This window comes from Parambassis ranga, chromosome 9, assembly GCF_900634625.1.
Source record: "Parambassis ranga chromosome 9, fParRan2.1, whole genome shotgun sequence".
NCBI lineage: Eukaryota > Metazoa > Chordata > Actinopteri > Ambassidae > Parambassis > Parambassis ranga.
The window spans coordinates 14,918,312-14,942,605 of record NC_041030.1 but is presented as its reverse complement, the minus strand read 5'-3'; the positions used below and the strand labels follow the sequence as shown (position 1 = coordinate 14,942,605).

General features: G+C 40.6%; 2 protein-coding genes across 3 annotated transcripts; one reads left to right on the top strand and one right to left on the bottom strand.

Annotated features, from left to right (window-relative positions):
• The first annotated feature begins 476 nt into the window (after nt 1–476).
• Nucleotides 477–6,421, top strand: hsd17b3 (hydroxysteroid (17-beta) dehydrogenase 3). 2 transcript variants are annotated; one of them, XM_028414882.1, is made up of 12 exons: nt 495–537; nt 615–722; nt 2,546–2,592; nt 2,683–2,758; nt 2,834–2,941; nt 3,014–3,081; nt 3,209–3,253; nt 3,418–3,452; nt 3,557–3,638; nt 3,718–3,783; nt 3,980–4,129; nt 4,214–6,421. In XM_028414882.1, the coding sequence occupies exons 2-12, from the start codon at nt 656–658 to the stop codon at nt 4,358–4,360; spliced, it is 891 nt and encodes a 296-aa protein (XP_028270683.1). In that variant the 5' UTR covers nt 495–537; nt 615–655; the 3' UTR covers nt 4,361–6,421. The 2 variants fall into 2 exon arrangements, with proteins under 2 accessions (XP_028270682.1, XP_028270683.1); XM_028414881.1 differs by having other exon boundaries at nt 477–722.
• A 4,238-nt stretch (nt 6,422–10,659) lies between these two features.
• ercc6l2 (excision repair cross-complementation group 6-like 2) lies at nt 10,660–21,652 on the bottom strand. Its single transcript, XM_028415074.1, has 20 exons — nt 21,358–21,652; nt 20,746–21,179; nt 20,530–20,646; nt 20,187–20,380; nt 20,007–20,100; nt 19,837–19,904; nt 19,527–19,734; nt 19,268–19,408; nt 19,025–19,141; nt 18,823–18,942; nt 18,668–18,739; nt 17,892–18,037; nt 17,698–17,793; nt 17,366–17,465; nt 16,807–16,959; nt 16,264–16,350; nt 14,381–15,317; nt 14,149–14,303; nt 13,872–14,005; nt 10,660–12,739 (listed from the first exon to the last, which is right to left on the bottom strand). Exons 1-20 carry the CDS (start codon nt 21,383–21,385, stop codon nt 11,563–11,565), a joined length of 4,578 nt encoding a protein of 1,525 aa, XP_028270875.1. The 5' UTR covers nt 21,386–21,652; the 3' UTR covers nt 10,660–11,562.
• Nucleotides 21,653–24,294: the final 2,642 nt, after the last annotated feature.

Below are 24,294 nucleotides of genomic sequence, written 5' to 3'. Positions count from 1 at the left end.
TGGTTCTCTCACACTGTTTAGTCGTGCATTTGTTGTGTTTTCTTGGAACTCAAGGATAAGTACAGAAGGCTGGCAAATCATTGACAGCGCACCAAAACAAAGGGCAGGTAAAACTCAAGAGACCAGCTCACAATCTTACCCTAATCTAATCTAAGAGTGAGAGCTGGTTGTTGAATACATCTTAGTTTCAGATTACACACTTGGAAAAAAAATCTAGGAACATAGTCTGTGTAAACATACCTGGTCAGAGATGTCAGTCTGATAAAAGTGGATCTGTTGGTACAACACTTGAATTTGAAGGAAAAACATGTGTGTAATTTTAATGAGAATGATGTGGTGCAACAACACACTGGAAGTAACGGCAGTGTGTGTGTGTGTGTGTGTGTGTGTGTGTGTGTATGCATGTATGTGTTTATTGAAATGTTCTTGAAATGGGAGTGTCCTCTGGCAGGGTTATTCCCTCTTTCCCTCTGTCAGTCTCTATCAAACGTTCTGTGGACATTGGACTCACAACATCCTCTTAGAGCAGACACAGAGGTATAATTTCTCAGAGAATTCCTCAGAGAAAAGCATGGATTCAATGGAACTGTTTTTCATCTCTCTGGGCACTGCAGTTGTTATCTACTATGGAGTGAAGCTGCTGCTTTTCAGTAGGATGCTGTTTCCGAAACTGTGGTTTCCTCTGTCCAAAAGCTTCTTCACATCTATGGGAGAGTGGGCAGGTGAGCAGTGTGTGTGTGCCTGTACTAATAATGCTGTGTCTTTGATGGATGGTGTATGTGGCATTAGGACATAATACAGTCACAGCTTTACATAAAGATACAGCCATAAGTGAAATAGATTGTGCAATGGACCCTCTCACATGTATGAACAATCATAAATAAACAGCTCACCGAACGTCACAGGATTGTGAAGGAAATTTGGCTGTGAAAGAAGCTGTTCTAGTCCAGACTTGTTAAAACTTTTCACTGTTACACAAGTTTGCACTTGTGTAATATGAGCTTAAAGAGACAAGCCCCGACGTTCTTACACGGGTCATTTATTCATACCTTCTTAGCTGCTGCTTATACTGGCAGAACAAATTTACCACCTGTATGCACCACATACAGCACATGATTCTGGGTTCATCTGCAAATTGCCTGTGTTGACAATTCAGTCGACAGATCTTTACCACAGCGTGAACTGTGTTGTATCTTTGTAACGTTTTCAAATCTTATCAGGCTGAATCAATACAGGCAAATGTAGTGAAAGTGATACAACACTGCTGCACTCTCAGGAATGGCACATCGAATCTAATCAGCAACCATCCTGCAAACCTGAGAACACTGTCCCTTTAACTTAGACACAACTGAGGGGACACAGTCAGCCTTGGCTCGCTTGTCAGACTGTCTCCAAGTAACATTCCTCTGCAGGTCCCACAGACTGAAGCGATTTCCTCTGGCATCTTCTAAAGAGGTTATTCAGTCTCCCACAGGGCCTAAAAAAGAAGAGAAGCTTTATGAAAAACACAGAACACTGCTGATCTGTCCTTTCTTCTCAAAAGTCCACTTTCATTCCATTCTAGCACAGAAGAAAAACATCAGAACAGCATGTTCCAAGCAGAATAAAAGCTGTCATTCAGCGTCCTCTCTGGAATATTTGAAGCCACATTTGCATGTGTTTGTGTCTTGAATATTTTAAGCTGAAGTAACACTCTAGAAAATGTTTAAAAAATAAATAAAGAAATAAATAAAGAGCAAACGTGTGTGTAAAACTATGAAAAAACAAGGATGATGCCTTGTTGGACCTTTTAGTTAACGTTCTGTTGACTGGTCCGCAGGAATTTTAATAACAGTATCTCTCTGTGTCACTCTCTCCATTTGATGAATAGTCTCCACTGTGTATTGACATTCATGAGAAAAAAAGCAAACGGAACATTTTTGTCATCTGCATTATGTTAATTTAATGCAGGACACTAATATAAAACCAGATGACATATTATTATAATATATAATCAGCCTTTTGAGAATAAGTGTCCTGTAATGTATATTTTGTAAAACTCTTGAGGAGATTTCCAGTGGACCACCATAATAAAATAACAACAAGAGGTAAATATTTGTTATTCCATTTGAATAAATAAATAAGATATGATCATATCCATCTCTTGTCTTTGACATACTCCATACTACTGACCCTGACTTCTCACAGCTCCCTATTTGGCTTAACTTGCATTATAGTTGGACACTCATGGCACAAACACAGTAAAGAAAAACAGTCTGTGATCTTTGTATCGCAATGAGGAGGAAATGAGAGGGATGAGAGCACTAGAAACAGGCAGTTCCTGCCTGCTCTCTTTATCAGAACCGGGGAACATGCTGTTTTAGCACAGCCTGTAAGAACAGAATGGGTTGGGTAAACAGTACTGTCAATAGACAACCATACTACAACACAGTCCTGAGGGGAAGCAGAAGAAGATGATGTGGCGGTGCAGCTTTGAGCCACAGTGCCCCTAGTGTTAGGAATGGAAACTGCAGGAGACTCTCTAACCTCTGCGTCTCTGTTTCAGTGGTGACTGGTGCTTCAGAAGGCATAGGAAGAGCATATGCATTTGCTGTAAGTTTAAAAAAAGCACCTAAGTTCTTTTATGCTTAACTCATAATAATAATGATAATGGCTCGTGTGTTTTTATTTGTTCCATCTCAGCTGGCTGAGCTGGGAATGAATGTGGTCATCATGAGCAGAACCAAGGAAACTCTGGACCAGGTGGCCAAGGAAATAGGTAGGATAAGGTTGCTAGTGTTTTTGTGGGTGCATATGTATAAATGCATAAATGTAACCTTTTGTTTCTCCAAAGGTGAAACCACAGGGCGAACGGCCAAAGTAATAGTGGCAGACTTTACAAAAGAAAACATCTTCAGTGATATTGAGGATCAGCTTAAGGACCTCAACATAGGAGTTTTAGGTCAGGCATATTTTTTTTTCTTTTATTAAAACAGAAATGGCTAGAAAATAATAATTTGTCTCTTTTTTCTAGTCAATAATGTAGGCATACTGCCCACCTACATCCCCAGCAAATTCCTTGAGTTTGCAGACTTAGACAAGGTCAGTAGCATCTCTGCAAGTTATAGTGAAAGGTGTTTGTTGTTATTGTTGCATCATCATCTGAAAAACTATTAAAACCTGCGTCTTTTCTCTTGATATTAAAAATGCATTTTTTTAATGCTTTCAGGCAATTAGAAATGTAATAAACTGCAATGTGAAAACCGTAGCCAAGGTAAGAGGTTCATGTTCATGTTCTAACACTAAGGCTCATCAAGCTATTTTGTTTTAATGTTTTAAATTGCCTTCACTAAAAACTGTTGAAAAAGATGTTCATTTGAGTAAGAAGTAAGTCAAAGGTGCTGTATACACTGAATTTGCTTCTTTATTTTTCTCCAGATGTGTAAAATAATCCTTCCTGACATGACAAAAAGGTTTCCTACCTAAGTTTTCCTCATAAATGTAATTTGATTAAATCACAACAAGCTGATTAACATAAAGTTTCTGTATCCAAATATAAAACTCATTTTGTTTACAGAGGAAAAGGACTGATTGTGAATGTTTCGTCTGGAATTGCGTCCGTTCCATTCCCCCTGTACACTTTATATGCTGCATCAAAGGTAAGTTCAGTATCAGGTGTACACTTGTGGTCGTCCTTAACTCTGCTGTATGGTGACTCATACTTCTGTGTTGCTGTAGGTGTTTGTGGAAAGATTTTCTCAGGGACTACAGGCCGAATACAAAGACAAAGGAATTATTATACAGGTAAATTGACTGAATCAGACTCCAGTTCAGCCTTTCTCTAGTTAATTTTAATTTAAATTTATTTACTTTTATTTAAGCAAAAAAAATGTACAAACTGAACCTTTATATAGCACAGAGAGTAGATGAGGTGTTATTCAAATGTTTGTATTCATTAAATACCATCACGACTTTCACTCTGTTCTCCTTGTTTTCTCAGGCAGTGGCTCCGTTTGGTGTGTCCACTCGAATGGCAGGTTTCCAAAAAACTAACAAGGTGACCCTGTCACCGGAAGACTTTGTTAAAAACTCCTTGCAGTATGTCCGAGCCGGGGACAAAACATATGGCAGCATCTGTCACATAGTGCAGGTAAAACTTCCACAAGTTCTGATAATGGCATAGCAATGACAGGTTAACACGACAGAAGCCTGACTCATTTTTGTGTGGGTGCAGGGATGGGTCCTGCAGTCTGTTCCTCTCAGGGTTCTCTATTCGGAACATGTACTACAAGGCTTACAGGACTTTGTGAAGAAAACACAGAGGACATCCGACTCTGCATCAAGAGCAGCTGTTGAAAATGGTAGCAGAAGCAGGACGTAACTTGAAAACATTCAGCTCAAATACTCTGTAAACCTTGACTGTTTATTTATATATAAGAATGTAATATTATGGGTAGAATTCCCTCAGAAAAGCAGGAAGGGGAAACCTCTTTCTGACGTTTAGAAGGACTGATGTTCTTCTCCTTGTGTGTAGCTCCTTTTACATCTCTGCTTCATTTCAAATTTACTGTGTTCTCTGACAGAGTAGGAATTACATCAGGGGCATCATGCCCCCAAGAGGACAGATTCCTTTTACACAGTAAGTTGATAGGAAACGTAAAATATGTTATACTTTTATTTTGTATGTATGTTTGTTTTCTTTTTTTTTGTATCTTGGTATGAGGCAGACGCCATATTTTACCCTCCTGAACATTCTGAACTTCACGGTTATCACTAATGTGATAAGTTCATCAGAGACCTTCATGTGAGACGTGGTCCCACATTAGTAAAGGATATAATTCCCTTTATTTTGATAAAAATGACAGTTGTCATGGTTAGGGTTAGGTTTCAGAAATAACATTATGTCAATGTGTTTGTGTTTGTGTGTGTGTGTCTGCACATAGTTCATCTCGTAGAGGATGAGTGATAATGAGTCTGGCGCCTTATCTGCTGTACTGAAGGAAGCGTCCTGACTGTTAATTCACCCCCCACACACATATCACTGTTGTTATGAGACAGACTCACATAAACACAAACACACTTTTATCTGCCATTAGCATCCCCTCTTTTCCTCTGAGAATGATTCCATCTCATGACTACACCACCAGACAACACTGGTGTTGCTGTTCCCATCCACGAAAGACTCTTGGAACTGAGGAGACATGATAAAATCTATCTGCTTTCTGGGAAATGAGAGTACACCGGAGACCTGCTGCTAAACAGGATGATGTATGACATTCCCATCATGAGTGCATATGCAAAAACAGACGCACACAACCGTTTGAATTAGTATGTGCAACAGAAATGTCTGACCTAGAAGAGTCACTAATCACAGAGTGACAGGGGTGTTTAGACAACCCTGATGAATGATCCTCCCCAAGAGAGATAGTGGAGGGAATAGGAAAGAAAGGAGAGAGGAAGGGAAGAACGACCGGTCAGGGTGACCCTGAGCTTTAGATGATCTATGTCTGCAACATATCATCCAATGAGAAGTCTCTATTTACACCATGTAATAATAATAATTGAAACCTTTATTAGTCCCACAATGGGGAAATTGCTCAAGGCAGCCCAGCAAAGAGCGCCATACACCAGTGAGTACACTGGAGGCTATGCAGGTAAAGTGTCTTGCCCAAGGACACACAACAGTGACTAGGGAGCAGTTGGGATTGAACCACCAACCTTCCGGTTACAGGACAACCCTGTTATACCACTGCGCCACTGCTGCCCATGCAAATGATGAACTCTTTATAAAGTTTCCAGCACAGGTTTTTTTGTTTGTATTATGGCTCATTTTTAGTCTTAAAAGTACTCTGGAATAATGTGATGCCTTACATCTCCGTATTGATATGTACTATGTGAATAATAAATAGATCAATCTGTTAGCTATTCTAGCTTTGACCTGTAGAGGGCAGCAGTGGGCTGGAGCCTATCTCAGACATGCCAGCAGAAAACCATTCACACTTACACCAGTTTAGAATCACTGTTCAAACTAAATATGCAAACTACACAACATATGTATCCAAACCACTAACTATCACTTTAACATTAAAAGGCTTGTGTTTATCTGATGTTGACAGAATGCGGGGAGCAGTCATACTTATGTGGTATATGTGAGAACATGTTTATTTTTTGTGAATGTCTGTTATATTAATTGATACAGGTGCTTAATTAGCTATCAGCTATCAGCAGTATTGAATTACTGCATTTCATTCATGAATCAGACTGAAGCCTCCATTCACAGGAAGTGTTATTAAATTTGGAAAATGTACGTTACACATGGAAGAACTGTATTCATTCTTTATTCTTTTGTTTTAAGGACTACCTGTGTGAAATGTAGGATTCTGAGCCTGTCAATTTCATTGTTGTTGTTTATTAAATGTATATAAAAAAAACTTTCCTCTGACAAGTACTAGTGTCACTGTAATATTCACTATGGCCACTAGAGGGCACAAAAAGTAAAGAATTCATGATTATTGTGAAATGGATATGCAGCTGCATGACATAAAGGCATTACTTCAACTGATGAATGTCCACCTTTCTAATTGATGATCTAAGTCTGTATCAACAATAACATAAAATACCTTTCCATATATGTAATATTTTTTTTAAACTATTTAATTTATTGTAAGTAACCTTTCTCTGTTGGGAATTTCCAGGGGGGGGGGGGGGGGGAGTTATCTGTATTCATTTAGTTGCATGTCCTTCAAAGCCACAGGTATGAGCAGTGTGTGTGTGTATGTGTGTGCATTCCTCCTCCAGCTGAAATCAAAAGTTGTTTACACCTGGTTGCTCAAGAGCGGGGACTTTCCTCACCTGAGGTGATCTGCTATTTATTTGTGCCAACACCTTTAATTTACTATTTCAAAGCATCTCTATCTAGTGTCATGGCCGAAGTCAACATGCAGGCTGTAGGTAGATAGTTTACTTCCATTATAGGCCATCAGCGTGGGGGGGGGGGGCTTTCCTTCTGCGTTTGCAGATTAGTGGTTTTACCATCAATGGGATCATATTATAGTACAAATATTAAATGAGAGCAGCTTCAGCACGTCTGCGTCTATAGCGGACGAGAGATTCATTAAAATAAGAAGGTCATAGAAAGTCATTGTTTTCATTCTGGTGGATGACCACATGGGTGGTCAGGGCTCCGAGGACATTTTCTTTAAGCAGCTTGTGTGTGTGTGTGAGAGAGAGAGAGAGTCAGGGGAAGAAAAGGAGAGAGGTGCTCCCTTTGAGGATGCTCCCTGTATGACTCCTCTCTCCTCCCTGGACACTGCCTGCTTGTTGTTTCAATCAACAGAAGGGTCCACAGATGATCCAAGACAAGCACATAGCCACTGCAGCCCACCCAGGAGCCAAGGTCAGGACTACTAACCTTCACACACTCATGCACTGAACCCGCCTCACTGAAAGTTTTCCAGGTTGACCCAGGAGTTTTAGCTTACGGTACTTGAAATGTCCCTAATCAATGGACAATAAATGGAATGACTGAGCTATTGATGATTGGAAATAAAACCCGAAACTCTTCATCTGCTTTTGACTCCATATTTACATTAGTAAAATTCTCTCTGAATGTTTTCCATTTTAACACACCAGTGTAAATATTTGAATATTTATACAAGTGAAATATTTCTGTGACATAATTACCACCTCTCTCAGACTTTGCTGCAGACCACATGGATATTTATTCTCACAGAGGAGATCTAATGGTAATTATTTCTCACAGCAGTAATAATACCTACACCAATTTTCTCTCAGTCAGTCCAGGTCCAAGATCTTTGAAACTCACGAGGATCATTTTAATCCTTCATCCTCTCCTTCTGGCTGTCAGGAAAGGGATGAACTGTCAGCACAGGAAAGCAAACAATTCAAAAGCAGAGGGACAAAAAGAGGAAGAGAAAAATGAGATTGATTGAAAAAGGGAAAAGAAAAGGCCAGTGACTTCTCCGATGGCCCAGTGCTCACATATGGCCAGGCTTTGCTTGTATAGCCTCACTTCAAGGCGAAGGGCCCTACAAACATAAACACTAGAGAGGCTGCAGCTGGAGCAGGGAGGCAGCCGCTTGCTTACCAAGACCTCGCTACACTAAACAATGGATCAAGTGACGCACAGGCCTTTGGAAGCGCAACACAGACCCGGGCGGCTCAGAAAAGCCTTTCTTCCGTACGTTTATATCTCTACTCTCTCAATATTTACCCCATGGGAAAACACACAATTTTCCATTCCTTTTGTTCTGAGAGGAGCAAAAGAGCAGACCTCCCTCCGTATCTGTCTCTGCCCACCTTCACACGCAGGGATAGTGTCAGAAAGGACAAGCGCCTTTCAGTGCAAAAATGTGGAAATCGTAGCCACTGGACTATAGAGTTCCATCTCTGAATTATTGCAGAAGCTTCATGCAGGTACAGCAAATGAAGAAATTCAAGCTCTTGCACAGAATCTGTCCTTCAGTGCCATTCATTGATATTCACACACACACAGTATACTTCCAGCCGTGTGGAGGAGAAGCAAACAAAATGAGGATTAAGTTTCTCTGAGTGTGTGACTCACTGCATTAGAAACTTAGTTTGTACTTGTGTGTGTGCATCTGTGTTATATCTCTTTTATGATGGGGCACAATGGGGAACGGAAGGGCCCAGGAGCCAGTGAATTAACCCAAATTACAGCTAACAGTTGCCTGGGTAACTGGATAGGAATGAGGGGCAAATGGTGTGTAATTTCCTAATGAAGGTGGGTGGGTGTATGGGGGACAGCTCTTTTTCACATTTAGAGACCTCCTCTGCCTGTTACCGTAACAACAGGAGGACTCTGGACCCCTTCAATGTAGTTGCTGGCTTGCCGAGTCACCTTTTTATAGGCTTTAGATAAAGTCCTAAACATTTATGACTATGATTTACTCAACAGTTCAGTTTATTGAAGGAATTACAGGATTACTTAAGTACATTTTCCTACTTTAGTCCAAAGAAACCAGAGAATCAATTAATTTGTTCAATATCTATTTGAAATCAGATCAGTTTCATAACAGATTTGATTCCTAAGTGGTAAAGCGTGTGGCTTGGCATTTATTAACACAAACACTGAGTACATCACATACACACTATTTGGTCTTAAACTGGTTTTGATGATATTTTTTGTTTTTACATGGAAAACTCTTAACAGTATTCTGATCATCTATAGCAGCACCTTAATTTTCTCACAATTACTATCTTCTTTGCCAAAAGAAACGTGGCCATATTACTTGTGCAGCACATAACCAAAAAAAGGGAATATGATTGGAATGTGCACAGAAGAATGATATCAGCCAAGATGTGGTAGAAAACTTTGACATACTGTATGTGCTAAATAATCCAATTCAAGTGCATAAAAAAAGAGGGTGTAACTTGGCAAATATAATGAAACTAGATGAGTTGCTCCTTCCATAAACACATCTGTCCTGTTTTAAGGTAAAGATTATATCTAATGCCAAATTATTATATATGTATACAGTATAAATACTTTATATATTTTATAGTTTATTATACAAAGACATCATCAGCAAATCGAGTATTTTGTTTGATTGGAGAAGTTTTTTTTGCCTGTCTTGCAAGTACAGGGGTTTTGTTTTATGCCTTAGTCTAATCAGTGCAGACCTTATTTTAACACATCGCTGAATAAATGTATGGAAACCTGAACCGAGGACAACTGGAGGCCCGGGTCAGCACGGGTCAACACTCATTCACAGCTTTTTACAAATCAAATCAAACTAGGTGTCACAGTCTGGCCTCTGCAAATAAACCCACCGGTCCAGAGACGTCGATTTGCAGCTCTGCCTGAAAATAACAGACTTGCAGACACCCAAGTTATAGTGACAGGAAATATAAACAAGACTTCTTACCCTGACCCTGACACAAAGAGAAAAGAAGCTAATGAGGAGAACTGAAAAAAACACAGCATCTCTATGTCTTGTATGCTGCACCACATGGCGTGTAATGAAATAAAATACAATCATCAGACTGATATTCGTTTATGAGTCATGGCGGCGGTCTGTCTCACTCCACAGCCTTGGTACAATTGTGTAGTTAGCACTCAGGATAAGACATCTTTGTTTGCCACTGAGCCGTGTTAGCTGGACTCCATTGGTGAGTTGGTGAACCTTTCAATTGTCAGTAAAAACGCTAAGCCTCTGTGCTATCGCACTTGAAGCAGACTATGACCACAAAAGGACAGATAGTGATCTGCAAATCTGAGTTGTGGATGAAGGAAAGGGTCTGAGGTTTTTGAACTGAAAGGGCTTTTTATTGTCCTGTATATGATCTGAACAGGTGTGACAGATGAGCGGCCTCACTCCTGTATATGTCTGTAAATCATGTCATGATCTACCACCCAGAAGCACACGTGCACTATTTACCGACCTGCTGGCGCTGTCAAGGCACGTAGTGCTTTCTCTTGTTTATCGATAGCTATCAGCACCTTCTCATTTCTGCTAAACAAAACATAGCACTTGCACAGAGCACATTTTTTAGGGGTTCTATTTACTTCTGAGCAACAGCTGAAAGAGGTCAAACACAGCTGCAGCTTTTAGCACACACACATGCAATCACGAAAACACGAAAACAACTTTCTGTGTTTTCAAATTACAGAAACAATTAGGTGCAAATAATTCCCATGACAGTACAACAGAATGAGTGGTTTGATGGGTGTGAATACTACTCTGCAGCCCTCCTTTCCCAGCTCCACTAAGTCTTCGAATGCTTATTGTTATTTCACTAATAGCACAGCAGCTTCCACTCTCAGGGGCCATTGAAGCACATCTGAGCAGAGCCACAAACTGCTCAGATTACAGCGATGAAGACTGCCAGGGAACCAAACCATTTACAGTTCGTGCATACTTTATGTGGGAATCAGTGAGGAGTGCAGAGTGACAAAGACCTAACAACACCCACTAAGGAGCTTTAAGTGATATCTCTGCAGGGCCACCAACAGCTAGGGGGTGGCAGGCATGGTATCCTGTAACGATAATGGCTCACAGCCACAGAGGGTCAGTTTTCTCTGTCAAATCATCCACTTAACGTCGTATCAGGTGCAGCCTCGACACTAACCTTGTAAAACATATGCACGCAAACACCTCCAGCACTTTCAGGTTGCAATAAAGCTGCAGTTATCCTAATAATTCAGACATATGCTATGGGCATGACTAATATATGAATACTTGAATTATGACATAAATGTATTCAGCACATTTTCCATCATTTTATTCTGATACCATCATTGATCCTCCCTCACACATAGGAATAAAATGTCTGAAGACATCAAATTAGATTTTTTTTTACTACTTTAGGAACTTTACCAGATTAATAGGCCACAGAATTACATCTTATCTCTCATTACATACATACATCTTGGTGTTCCATATATACAAGCATGTGTATACACACACAGGGTTTGTATATATGTAAGGCAAAGAAAATCTGTAAATAAAAGTAATAAAGTAATAAAAAATTAAAAATATGTAAATAAATGCCTCATTAAAAATATCTAAAAAAATAAATCACTAAAATGCATCTTCTGTATTATTTCTTCCACAGGAATTTATCATTAGTTTTCCAGAGACTCTCCTTGTCGCTCTCCTGTCCAAACCTACTTCTAGCTGCAAAGTTAGCAGTGATGCAAACTCTCTGCACTTCGTCAGGGTCTGTTAACCTGTTGATACTCTCCTCATTACCCTCATTCAGGATGTCCCAGAAGTCCTTGCGGCCAACCTTTGAAGCTTGTGCTGGTGTCTTTACCCGGTGCGTCATTTGTGTGTGTGAACTTGAATCTGTATCAGTAGAGATTCTGGATTGTGAAGTTGTGTTTACTGACACTGACGGTATGGGGGGTGCTCTTGGGTTGGTCCTTTGTTGGGTACTCTTGGGTCTGGATTTTAACAAGTCATCAAGGATTGAGGTGTCTCCTATTAGGTCCGTTAGGAAGGAGCTTTTACTGAAAATAGAGGTGGACTGAGAATTTTCTGTCTGCTTTTGCAAAGCTTCAGTAGTTCTTGAAGATGACTCCTGTTGCTTGCTTCCTTGTGCTGTGGGTTTGGATGCCATGGTGAACCTGCCATGGCTGAGGTCCGAAGAAGAAGGAGTATCTCTGTCTATGTGGTTCAGGAAAGCAGCAGCCTCCCCCGACCCCAGACCACTGTTGTTGGCCTGATCCACGCCAAGACCACCACCAGCTCTGTCTGCTCCAGAAGTAGAAACACTACCCCTCTTTGTCCTCTTGTGTCCTCTGGCACTGCTGACCGTCTCCTCTGATTCAGGGCCTGGATGTGGTTCTAGCACATTCTTTTGTGAGATCTTTTGCATTTTGGGGGGTTCTAGGACACCAGTTTGCAATGTTCTAGACTTCTTCTGTGGCAAGGTAACATGATTTTGTGGCATTTCATATGTAGTTCTGGATTCCAGGTTCTTTTGTGTGCGTCTTGTTTTTTTTGTGGCTTTTTGAACATCCTTCTGTAGAGTTCTGGTTTCTGGAGCAGGCATTTGTGTGCATGGTGAAAAGGTAGCAGTTGTTGAGGTTTGTGCAGAAACATCTTGCGGGAAGTTGTTTGTAACTGTATTAGTCAAGTCAGGGTAATTCAGTGAAGTGTAATACTGATGTAGCCAGGTTAGCCTCTGGGTTGGGTTTCTGCTCAGAATCTCAGCTGCAAACTGATGGGGAGAGGGAAATTTGAATTTTTCTGCCATTTCCTCCAGCTGTTGCCTGAACACATGACAAAAAAGAACATCTGTGTTGGACAAATTTATTCTTGCATCTAACATCCTGTAAATTTAGTCCACACTGCCAGGTGCACAGCAGCTAAAAGGCCAAATTGGCAGTGGTGCATATACTCCAAGATACTTTAAATCACACATAAAGCCCTTTAAAAAAGCCGAAAGAACTATACTATTAATCAGCTATTCTGCGGTTATGTCAAGCCTAACCTAAAATGAATAGTTCTCCACATATTCAGGCTTGAATCCAGACAGCAAAGCAGTATGAGGTGTTTTTGCTGAGCTTCTAGGCCAGTCATTAAAACATGGGGCTAACCAGACTCGGGGACAGAAATACTTCAAAGTCACCACTGGTACAGCAGCATTATCGTGGGGTTATTACCATTTGTGGCTTTCACTGGAAAAACAATAAATAAAAGTACAGGCAGTAAAATCTGACGTGCATGTGGATTTAAATCGTTAAATGGTGATATCAATATAACTAGTGTGTATTCTCACTCCCTGGTGAGCCTCTGGGCAGAGATACAGTCTTCCCCTTAGAGAGTAAGCCTGGAGCCACAAAGGTGTCACTGTGTCTGTATTGAGTGTTTGGGAAGGTAGTGGGGCAGAGGTGATGCAGCAGGATGGGAGTTGTGTATCTGAGCACTATGTGCCTGTATAATTGCTTGTTAAGACGTGTGTGTGTGTATGCATCAGTGTGGGTTTGGAAGTCCTGAGGCGATCATTTTTGGTTAGTCCCAGGAGGGCTGCGGTTGTGAGGGGAAAACTCCAGCACTGTTGGGCCTGATCATAACTGGGTAATCTTTGGCATGATGCTGGGAAATAGGTGGAAGCGAAACTCAGAGGTGGTCTCTCACTAAACACACACACACACAATTACCCAGGCCCAGGTGGGGGCGCTCAACACTATATCTGTGGTTGGTTTTGGCCTACCTCCCCGCACTTCCAGGAATTCCTCTCCTCTTTCCTTCCCACCCCATTACCACACTTTTTAAACCATCTATTCACTTTCCTGTTTTATTTCTCACTGAACTTGTTGTTGCAGACCTTATTTATCCTCACAGATCATCTTGGCTTATATCTGTACTCACTTCTGTTGTCCCCCTGACATATTTGCTTACCTGCGTATGGCTTTAGGAGTCTCTCCAATGATGAAGGTGGTGTGTCTGGTGTGATGAACACTCTTGCTGGTAAAGATAACTGGATGCTTCTGCAGCCGGAGTGTCAAAGGGGATGGCTGACTTTCTGTCAGGCTCTGTTACAAGTAAAGAAAACACTGAAAAACCAGCAAAACTATCTAACATTCCAGTTGAAAGATAAAAAATCTATCATATATTATGTTAGGTACATTTATCCTTAACTAGCCGAGGTCTCTTGACAAATGTGTGTTGTATCTACCTCCTGGGTGCCTAGAAGGTGATTGGCTGGAAGCTGAGAGTACATTTGATGTTCAAACACATCCCGTACTGCAGCTTTACTTATCAGCTCCTCTGCTTTGCTCCCGCCCACCACACGCTGATTAGAGTGTGTATACACAACCTCCTGTACGCCCCCTTTAAAGAGAAAATACACATCAGCAAAACTGAAATAGAATTGATCAAAAATGTATTCAAATAGGTATTAATATAACCTAGCACACTGTCGATGGTTCCACACTTCTCTTTGGATGCTGGTGATGTCTGACTTGTCGGACCTCTGAGTGAAACCATTTTTGGCATTCCTTTCTCTGTTGTGTTAATTCCACTTTTTTTCCCATGTCTGGATCGAGCTGACTGTGGAGACGTGTGCTCATCTTCTGAAGATGTGAATGTCTCTATGTCGTCTGTGTATCTGGACCTTGCCTTGTCCCTTATGCTTGCACTTTTTTTCTTTCTGTTGTGGTCTGTGCTTCCTCTCTCTCTTCTGTTATGTGTATCCTTCTTGGAGAATGTCTTTGTTTCCAGGTCAAAGTCCTCAGATTCATCTGAACAACCCTCAAAGTGGTGCACTGCAGTTTGAGGCTTACTAGCCTTCCTTTTCCTTGGAGTACAATTTTCATTGCTCCCCTCTCCTACTGTAATTTCTTCATTAATCCCCCGTTTCAGACCCTGTCTCCTTGCAGCGTTATCATCATCTTTTAACACATTAACCTTGTCTTGTCTCCATCCATCTCCATTCTCTCCATGTTTTCTTACTGATGTGTCACAGAGTTTTGTTTTCAATTTAAGGAGGCCAGCTTCCCCACTCCTTGTATCACTTGGGGTATCCACTCTCTTCTTGTCCACAGAATCTCCATCAGAGAGACTTCCTTTGACATCTGAACTGCTGTCCCCTTCTTCAGAATCTGGTTTCACTTGGACCCTTTCGAGCAGTCTGGAGAAACCCTGCTGGAGGAGACTTATTCGAACAGGACTCGTGGCAGCATTCCCACTCCTGTTGCTATCATCTACACTGAGGTTAGAGGCCTTCCACTTAAGCCCCCCCAACTCCTCATCTTCATCACTACCACTGCTGAAGTCCAGGACCCCTCTGGGGAGCGTGGATGCAATTCTGGTCTCCTTGGTTGGTTGGCCTTCCTCTGTAGGTTCCTTGAATAAAAAGAGTAGAAAAAAACAGCTGAAGAGAAATACAAGGGCAAAGACAGTGGTACTGCTAGTACAAGAACAGGAAATTTGTATAAAGAAGCTATAAATTCTTTAGTACTGTTGCTCATGCCATCTTTCTGTGGACCAGCCCATGTGAGATTTCAGTGTGTAACACAAAACAGATGTCTTCTAACAGTAAATCACAATAAACACCAATGTGACATGTGCCCTCCATCATGATGTAATACGAAGAAAAACAAAAAGGTCATAACATTTCCCATAGTAACGTGAATGGTCAACAGATTGGCCACCAACAATGATGCTAATTTCACAAAATGTACAAACTGCACAACTCTTCCCAGGTTTTACAGAGCATCTGTGCATCCAAGCCTCTTTCAGCAAGTGTTAAAGCACCCCAGTGTATTCTGTATTTTTGCAACAATCTGAATGGTCTCAGCGGAGCTGCACAGTGCAGGCCGGGCTGGGAAAAAGGATGATAAGGGGTATCATTGTGTAAATAAATATGAGCATAAGCATAAGACAGACTTCAGTGTGGTCTGCTCCTTCCATTCGGACAAGCAAGTTATTATATGCAGCAGAGAGAAAGAGAAACAAAGAGAATCTCATTCTTCAGTGTCACTAAAATACAAAGAATTGTGAGCTAAAGGCATTCATGGTTCTCCATTCAGAACCTACCACACATCATTTGTTTTAAGTATTTAGATATATAAGTATATTATATTCATGGCCTAAGGATTGCTGTTAAAAGGTCAGAAAAGGAGATGTGCTTGAATGTGTTTGTGTGGGTTCCTGTTTGAAGTATGGCCTCTTTCACAGGGGAAAAAAAAGAATGGCAGGATGAGTGGGTTGTTTGGGAAAGAAGAGAGTGACAGACGGGAAGGATGAGTGCCCTGTGTTCTGGGTCTCTCAGAGTTGTAGAGCTACTCACTCTAACTCCTGTTGTCTCCTCCTCTTCTTTCTCTTCGCCTCTGTGCGTGCTTGTCATAATCACACCGGCCTCCACTTTTCCTTCTCGCTGACAGAAAGAGACACACATTCAATGAAAATATAAACACTTCATCTGACAAGTCAGTGCTGTCACCAGCATCAGCCTCACCTAAGCGTAACACTGAATGTGTTTATACAGCACCCTGGTTATGATTGGGATTTAGTTTCAATATCAGAAAACTGTGTAAGCAGTTATGATAGAAGCGCTAGTATGCAAGCAGGAAAATGCATGTGTACACCTTATCAAGTTTCTGAGTGCTGCCTGTGCAGGAGTGTGTGCAGACGAGTAAAATATCACAAATAATGGTTGGCAACCAAAGCTTCTCACTTTTGAAAAAATAAACAAACACAATTTTGTAAGTGTTCAATACACTTGACAATTCAGATGACAGCATGTAACATGTGGGACAAGTGCAGACCAGGCAGTGAGCCACAGCAGAACACATCATCAATCAAACTGTAAAAGACAAGTTGGCTATCTAACCTCGAGAATCCTGCGGGTGAGACACGTCCCCTGAGTCTGCAGCCTAAAGAGGTTTTTGATCCCAAACAGTTCCCCTTTATGGACACCATGTCCCTGCACTGCCTCAAAATACCTCCGGGTGCTCTCCTTGCCAACAACCGAGCACTGCAGTTGCTGGAACAAAGAATGGAATGTATAGAAATGCAGTTATATAAACATCAATACTGAGCAATGAGGTGTATTATCTGTTAAAATAAAATCATGTTTTTTTGTAATATAGTAACATGCAGACTAATGTGTTTGTACAGAAAACTACAGACTAGGAAAAGGATAACAAAACCGTGCTGCTCACTACATTACATTTGTGCTGTGCTGAGTAATTTACTCCTTCACTTTCTGCATGCATATTTCTGCTGCCTGAGCCTCTCAAAAGCAGTAAAAGAGATTACCTCTGTATCTCAGTACGTTCATCCTTTGTATAAATAAAACTTTACTGAATGTATACATGTATTCAGGCCAAGTGCCTGGCTGAGATTACACAGATTACACAGTCACTCTGTGGTCTTTAACTGTCTGGTACCTGTTTGTAAACTTGTCTGAGGTAGATAACCTCTTCCACAGTCCCCAAGGAGATCAGCCGTAGAACTGTCACATCCCTGCACTGACCGATACGATATGCCCTGCAGAGACGCGTGAACACACACACAGAAGTCAGGTACAAGGAAATGCATTGATACAAAAACGTTGTGCCTTTGTTTTGGTTCTGTGTGTAACAATTAGCAAATAAAGGAATATATTAAAATAGGACAGAAACAGATAAACAGAGAGGAACTGACTAGTATAGCATCAACTAGATACAGCTATTAAAACACAAAATCGAATTCGAAAAGTTTAATGTCTCCCACAACCTACCTGTCAATGGCCTGAAGGTCATTGGCTGGGTTCCAGGTGGGGTCAAACAATACCACCACATTAGCGCCAACAAAGTTAAGACCAAGACCACCAGCCCTAATAAAACATACATGTATTATGCTCATGCAAGGTTGTTGTAAGTATAAAAAAAATAATCTTGCTTCACAAGACATTTCAAGTTATTCTCAACTAACATGGTTGAAACCAGGCAGATGTTGATGTGTGAGGAGCTGTTGAAGTCCTTAACAATCTGGACTCTCACTTTGGATTTGGTGGATCCATCCAACCTGCTGAAGTCCAGCCCCTCTGCCATGCAGTAGCTCTCCAGCACATCTAACAGCTGATCGACACACATTAAACACACATTAACAACAAATCACACAAATGTAACTGTGTAAAAAGTCTCAAATTTGATTGCAGTCGCATAGATGTGTTCACATCTTTATCTAATGTGACTGTGCTGATTGTTAAGGTCTTAAATCTTAACAAAAATACTATCGACTGGACTGTATGTGGTATCAGATTGTATATTTATAGACAGATTATAGGCAGCGTCATGCCATGTATGGACTCCCAAGAAGCCCAGCACAGGTCAAGAAAATATGACCTCAGCCACAAATATTATCATGTAGTATCAGGTGACAGCAACCATTAAACTCTTGCTGAGACTAATTATCGTTAACACTGTAATTGCCTTCACTTAGAAAACCCCCAGGTTTTCTTTTAATCTGCAGTATGTCATAAGAAAACTTTGTCCTTATTTATTCTGTAAACAAGTTATCTGCTCCAGCAGAAGTAGCAATTAAGAGAGTATAAGCCTGCTGCTGTGTCAAAAACTGAAGAGACATGACGAGCTAACTAGCTAAAAACTCATTTTGACTGTTAGCATTATATTATTTTCCAACAAGAAATTCAAGTACATACAAAAAACCCTAAAAACACAGAATATTTACACAAACAGGCGTCTCACCTTTGTTGAGAAAGAAAAAATAAGAACTTTATCTCTCTTTTGAAGATAGTATTTCAGCAGTTTCTGCAGAACCTAAAAGAAAGTCCATATGTTAAGCCCCTCTGATACAGCCTACAAACAGCACATGACACAGCTCTTCTTTCTGTGCTGCTTACCTTCATTTTTCCACTGTACATTGGGTCTGACAGGGCTTCAAAGGCTTCATTTTTGCATCTCTGCACAAAGTCTGGAAACTTCTGGAATACCTTTGCACAAATTTCACTTACATACTTTTCCTAGAAGAGACACGTTAAGTTAGTTTAATTAAACACATCTTATGGTAAATGCTGTAAAAGGGTAATAGGTATATGAGCTTACCTGTTTTTTGCTGGTGCCTGCAGTGGACTGAAGCAGTGCTGCATGGTTGGCAACCTTCCTCAATATAGCCAGGTAACTAAAATACAGGTTCTTTATTTGAGCAACTTTAGGGTTTGTCTGCAATGAAGTAATATTTAAGAGAACGTGATTATTTTAATCATAGACACTGTGTTTATGATTACACTGACAGAACAAAAGGGGGAAAATATATACTGAGAGTTACTTTTAAATAGAAGAACTAACTTTATCGCAGCAGCTTCTGCGGGTGCGCCCACTTTGACAAGCACACTTCTCAGATGACCTCAGCATTAACGTCACCTCTTCAGTGTCCAAAACTGCCTGATAAACAGTCTGCTGAAAGTCTGACAGAGCGCAATACACCACCTAGATCCAAACACAACACAGAACTTTGCTAAGAGACCTTTGAAAGACTATGATCAACAGTACATTAAATTAACATTACATTAAATATTTGATTTGCCCTGAAATTTCTGAATCTTACTCGGTCGTCCTTCTTAGGCAGTTGTTCTTTGATGAGCGCTTTAGTTCTTCTGAAGAAGCAATGGGAAATCTTCTTCACCAGGGATTTGACAGTCTTCCTCCCAGTAGCTAGAGCACGTTTGGTTGCACTGTGCTTCTGTCCTTGCTCTATAGGATCTGAAAACTTGTTTTTAAATTGTCCTAAACTGCCAAGACAACCAGGCACAGCCCTAAATAAAAACAAAATGGATGTAAATATATTTCAATCATGTCACTTCCACTACAAGAAAGAAAATAAGTGTGTCAGTGTATGCAATGTGCTGTTGACCTACCAATCCATAACACACCAAAGCTCCTCAAGGTTGTTCTGTAATATGGTTCCAGTGAGACCGATTCTGACCTGAAGGAAACAGAGATGTAAAAATAGCATTGAAACTTTGACACTAACAGACTACACATGAATAACCGTACAATGACATCACAAAGATAAAAGCTCTCTCACCTTACACTTCAACTCCTTCATTGCCTGAGTGATCTGAGAGTTTGGATTTTTAATCTTGTGGGCTTCATCCACAACCACAGCAGCCCAGTCTATGCTGTGACCAAAGCAAATTTGTTTTATTTCATGATATTGGTGGTATTTTCTGCTTGGGCATGTTGAGAATTGGTTTAAGGTTCTTACTTGTTAAACTGATCCAGACAGAGGCGAAGAGTCTCATAGGTAGTGAGAGCAATCTCAATTCGTCCCTTCTTTATGCGACCCAACTCTTCCTCCTTTCTTAACCCGTGGACCACCACACATCGGAAGTGACCCCATGTCTCCAGTTCCTCTTTCCAGTTATAAAGCACTGACAGCGGGGCCACAATAAGAAACGCCTGGACCAGATTGAAGAAACACCAAAAACATGTCAGCAACAAAATTCCACCATTGTCTTCACCTCCTTCACTGCACTGACAAAACTCTTTTAGACATGTTTAAAGAAACACAACATGCCCTTATGGTAGCAGCATCCTTCATTACTCACTTTACTGCAATTACTTTGCTTGGAGGGCATCTGACTCTGCAGAAACTGAGGTCGGTTGTTCTTGATGTCCTCCCATGTGCCTGTCTTGTGCAACACAGCAGCAAGAAACCCAATCACCTAAGATAAGGATGATGATAGAAAAGCAAGAGAGATGTATGAAGCAACTTGAAGCCAGCTGCTATTTTAACAATTCTCACAATAACTAATACATTATACCTGTACAGTTTTTCCTAAGCCCATGTCATCACCAAGGATGCAGCCGCTGGAACGGATGTAGTTATTGTAAATGAATCTGATGCCTTCCCTCTGGTAATCTCTCAAGTATCTGTTGATAGTGTAAGGCACTTTGTCCTCATCAATATCACTCAGCTCTAAAGGGGTGCAGAGTTTGGGGTCTATGACACTGCTGGGAAACAAAGGTTTCTCCCGAGTAAAGTGATTTAACCCAGGTCTCATGAGTTCTAAGACAGGTATGGCCTTTTCCACTTCCAATTCTTCTTCCTCTTTGGCATCAGTATTAAAGTCACTGAATGTTACCCATGCTGTATCATTATTGTGAGAGGTGGAGGTCAGCCTCTGGATAGTAGCCTCTCGTAGGATACCATCTCTTGGGTTTGGAGCCAGACAGCGGTCACCTTCCTGCCATAATGCTGTTAAATATTGACAATGTATTAATCTACTTGTGCAACACACACTTTGTTTAAAATAAAATAATACATATTAATTGAAGACAAGTAGATAACACCACAACCAAACATCAGTCTATAGATAGATAGATAGATACGGGCAGAACAAACATGAAGCTGTTACATGCATACATGCACAAACCTTGTTCAGCAGCAGAGGTTGAAGCCATCAGGATATATGAAGTATCCTCTCTCGTCTCCTTTTGTAGGAGGAAAATTCAATGTAGCTTGTTAGCTAGCTTCATTAGCTTAGCTAACATGTCCAGCGAAGGAAAACTCTATAGACAGAGCAAGGCACCGTTACAGAAAGTGTACTCCTATAAATCATATTGTCCCGAGTGAGTCGCCTATAGTTTGAACTCCGTTTGTGCTCATTTATCTGACAAAAAGCCTGCAGAGACAGCAAAGACAGCAGGACCAGCAGCAACTCCACTGCGGCTTGGTGACTGTTTACGTATCTTAACAAGCGGCGCGGCACTTTCGATACACTTTTACGATTAAAAATAATATGTATATATTTTCTGTTCAAATTTTATATCATGTAAAAAATACTTTAAACATTTCGTTGTATGTCATGGTAGAGTTTGTTTGTTTTTTTTAAGAAAAAAAAACTTAAAGTTCTCCGTTGTGTTGAAACCGCTGCGCATAACCTAAACTCACCAGCATTAGAATGCCAATAATGTGTTCTCTTATTTAGAGTAAAATCAAATCAAATCAAATAAAAAATAGTGTTTTTATTCACCGAATTTACCTTATTAAGGAATAAAAATAATACACACATTTCTGAGAAGCTATGGAGAAGCACAGTATCATCCGGTTTGTTTGTCTGTCTCCTGGGGTTGATATGATAGCAATCAATAAGCTCCCTTTAAGGTCATCTGTTGCTATGCCAGACAAATTTGTAAACACACAGCAACAGTGTCTCAGTTCTCCATCCCTGATTTGACTTTCCCTAAACGTGGCTATGGTGCTCCAGATGAGGCCTGACTAGGTTCGCTTCTCGCCATGGTACACTGCCATACAAAAATGGAACTTTGTGTTCCTGCTTTTTCAACATTGGGAATTTATAGGGCAGCTGCCACAGATGTTCTCATAAAGAAAGCCCAAACACTGATGTCAAACGGTTTACATACTGCACTGAAACTCACACACACTTGTTCTCTCACTGAACCGCAAGGGCCTTCTCTGGCCTCATTTGCAATAATACATTACAACCCAAGCACATAGAGCTGGGATAAATAGATCTCTGGCTGCAGATAAGATGTTCTCATCCACAATCACTTTAACAGATGACTTTGGGGACAAAATTTTGGGGTCCAGGATGAGCTTTGGTTTTAAAAAACAGTGTTACAGAATTAAAAAACATGCAAAACTCCAACTCCAAACATACTGCATAGTGTAGCCACATGGCAAAATTAAGCATAAATTCCTTTCTAGAACTGTTTTTAGTAGCAGTCACGCTAATAACAGAGTTGTGTCAGGATTGTGATTTCTGAGGTGCCTCTTAAAGTTATCACATTTAAACCTCTAAAGACTGAAAGGCAACATTTTATAATTTATTCTAATCAGGTCAGGAGGGTTCATTCTCTTGCATCCGCCATGAAATTTCCCCACTGGCTTTCCTGAAACCCACCTGGATTGACTTATACAAATGCTTTTCTCTGGATGAGATGTTTCCTGCAGCTACAGGTTTTTAACTCAACCAGACTCATTTGGCAGAATTTTGATTTGAATAAAACAGAGTGTAGGTCCAGACGTTTGCTAAACTTCTGCTGCTGGTCATAATCAGTGGCTGGAGAGGAAGACCTGAATGGAGGACTTGTCCTGCTCGGAAACCGCCTTTCTCTCACTTTCTCTCTCTCTGTCTCCCTCTCTCTCTCATGAGTCATAAACATCCACCATGGGCCAAAAGCAATTACTACCATGCCAAAAATGACAGTTTCAGCTTCATAAGCATTGATTGCACGGATGGAAAATTACATCTATAATTCATTTTTTGTTTTTTTAATACTTCTGCCTTTCATTTCATTCACTCATTCAATTCATTCATGGTAAGCCTTCGCAAGAGACTCTGAAACATGTCCAAAATAAAACACATTTCATAGTTTTAATCAAAGGGCTGAGTAATACCTGGATGTTTTGCCCGTGTGTGATCCTTCTCATCTATTGCCACCTAACTTTTCTGCAGTAGCAGGGACATCATTACAGTGATGATAATAAATGAAATATTTTTAATTATTTTTGTTTTAACTGCAGTTCCACTGTATTTGCTCTTTCACGTGTGTGTGTGTATTGGAGTGTGGGACTATATGTCTGCAATTTTGTGATTTATCCTACAACTGCCTTTAATTTGCTGTCTCACTGTCACTGTCTGTGTCTGTGTGCATAAACAATCCGGTCTCCACGATAAAATATTGCCTATTGCCTATGCCTGTACATATCTATGTACAGTAATGTTTAATGGCAATATTTTATCTTTTTCTTTTTGTGCATTCTCGTGGCAATGAACCTGCAGTTCTAGTAACATTAATTTGCTAAAATCCACTTGTATCACAATGGATCTTTATCTGGTTAAATGGTTATTACTGTCTGCATTACTGTCTCATTATATTAAAAAATCAGAGCACACAGCGGCAGCTTTCAGTCTAGATATATTGATTTGACTTGTAAGAGCTTGTCACTGTAAATATGTAATATGCAATATAAGTACTCCAAGCGGTTTGTCTCTAGACTACTTGAACTTAAAGATTTTTATCTACATCGGCAAGCTTTAAAATTTTAAAAGGTGGACATTTTTCTGCCACTGTGTTACTCTAACCTGTGACTGAGGAACCCTCCTGCCTCTGCTGACCACTCTGAGGCCACAGACAGCCACTATGACACAACCGATTTTGCTCAGCGAGCTGATTTACAACGTAGAAGCCTCTGATGACCTGAATTTGATGGCTTGTCCCTTTTGTCCTGCAGTGAGATGGAAAACCCTGCAGAACAACATATTTACAATGAATCTGCCTCTCATTACACCGCGACCCCATAGAAGAGCCTTTTGTTCGTCCAGTTTGGCCACACTAAACACATC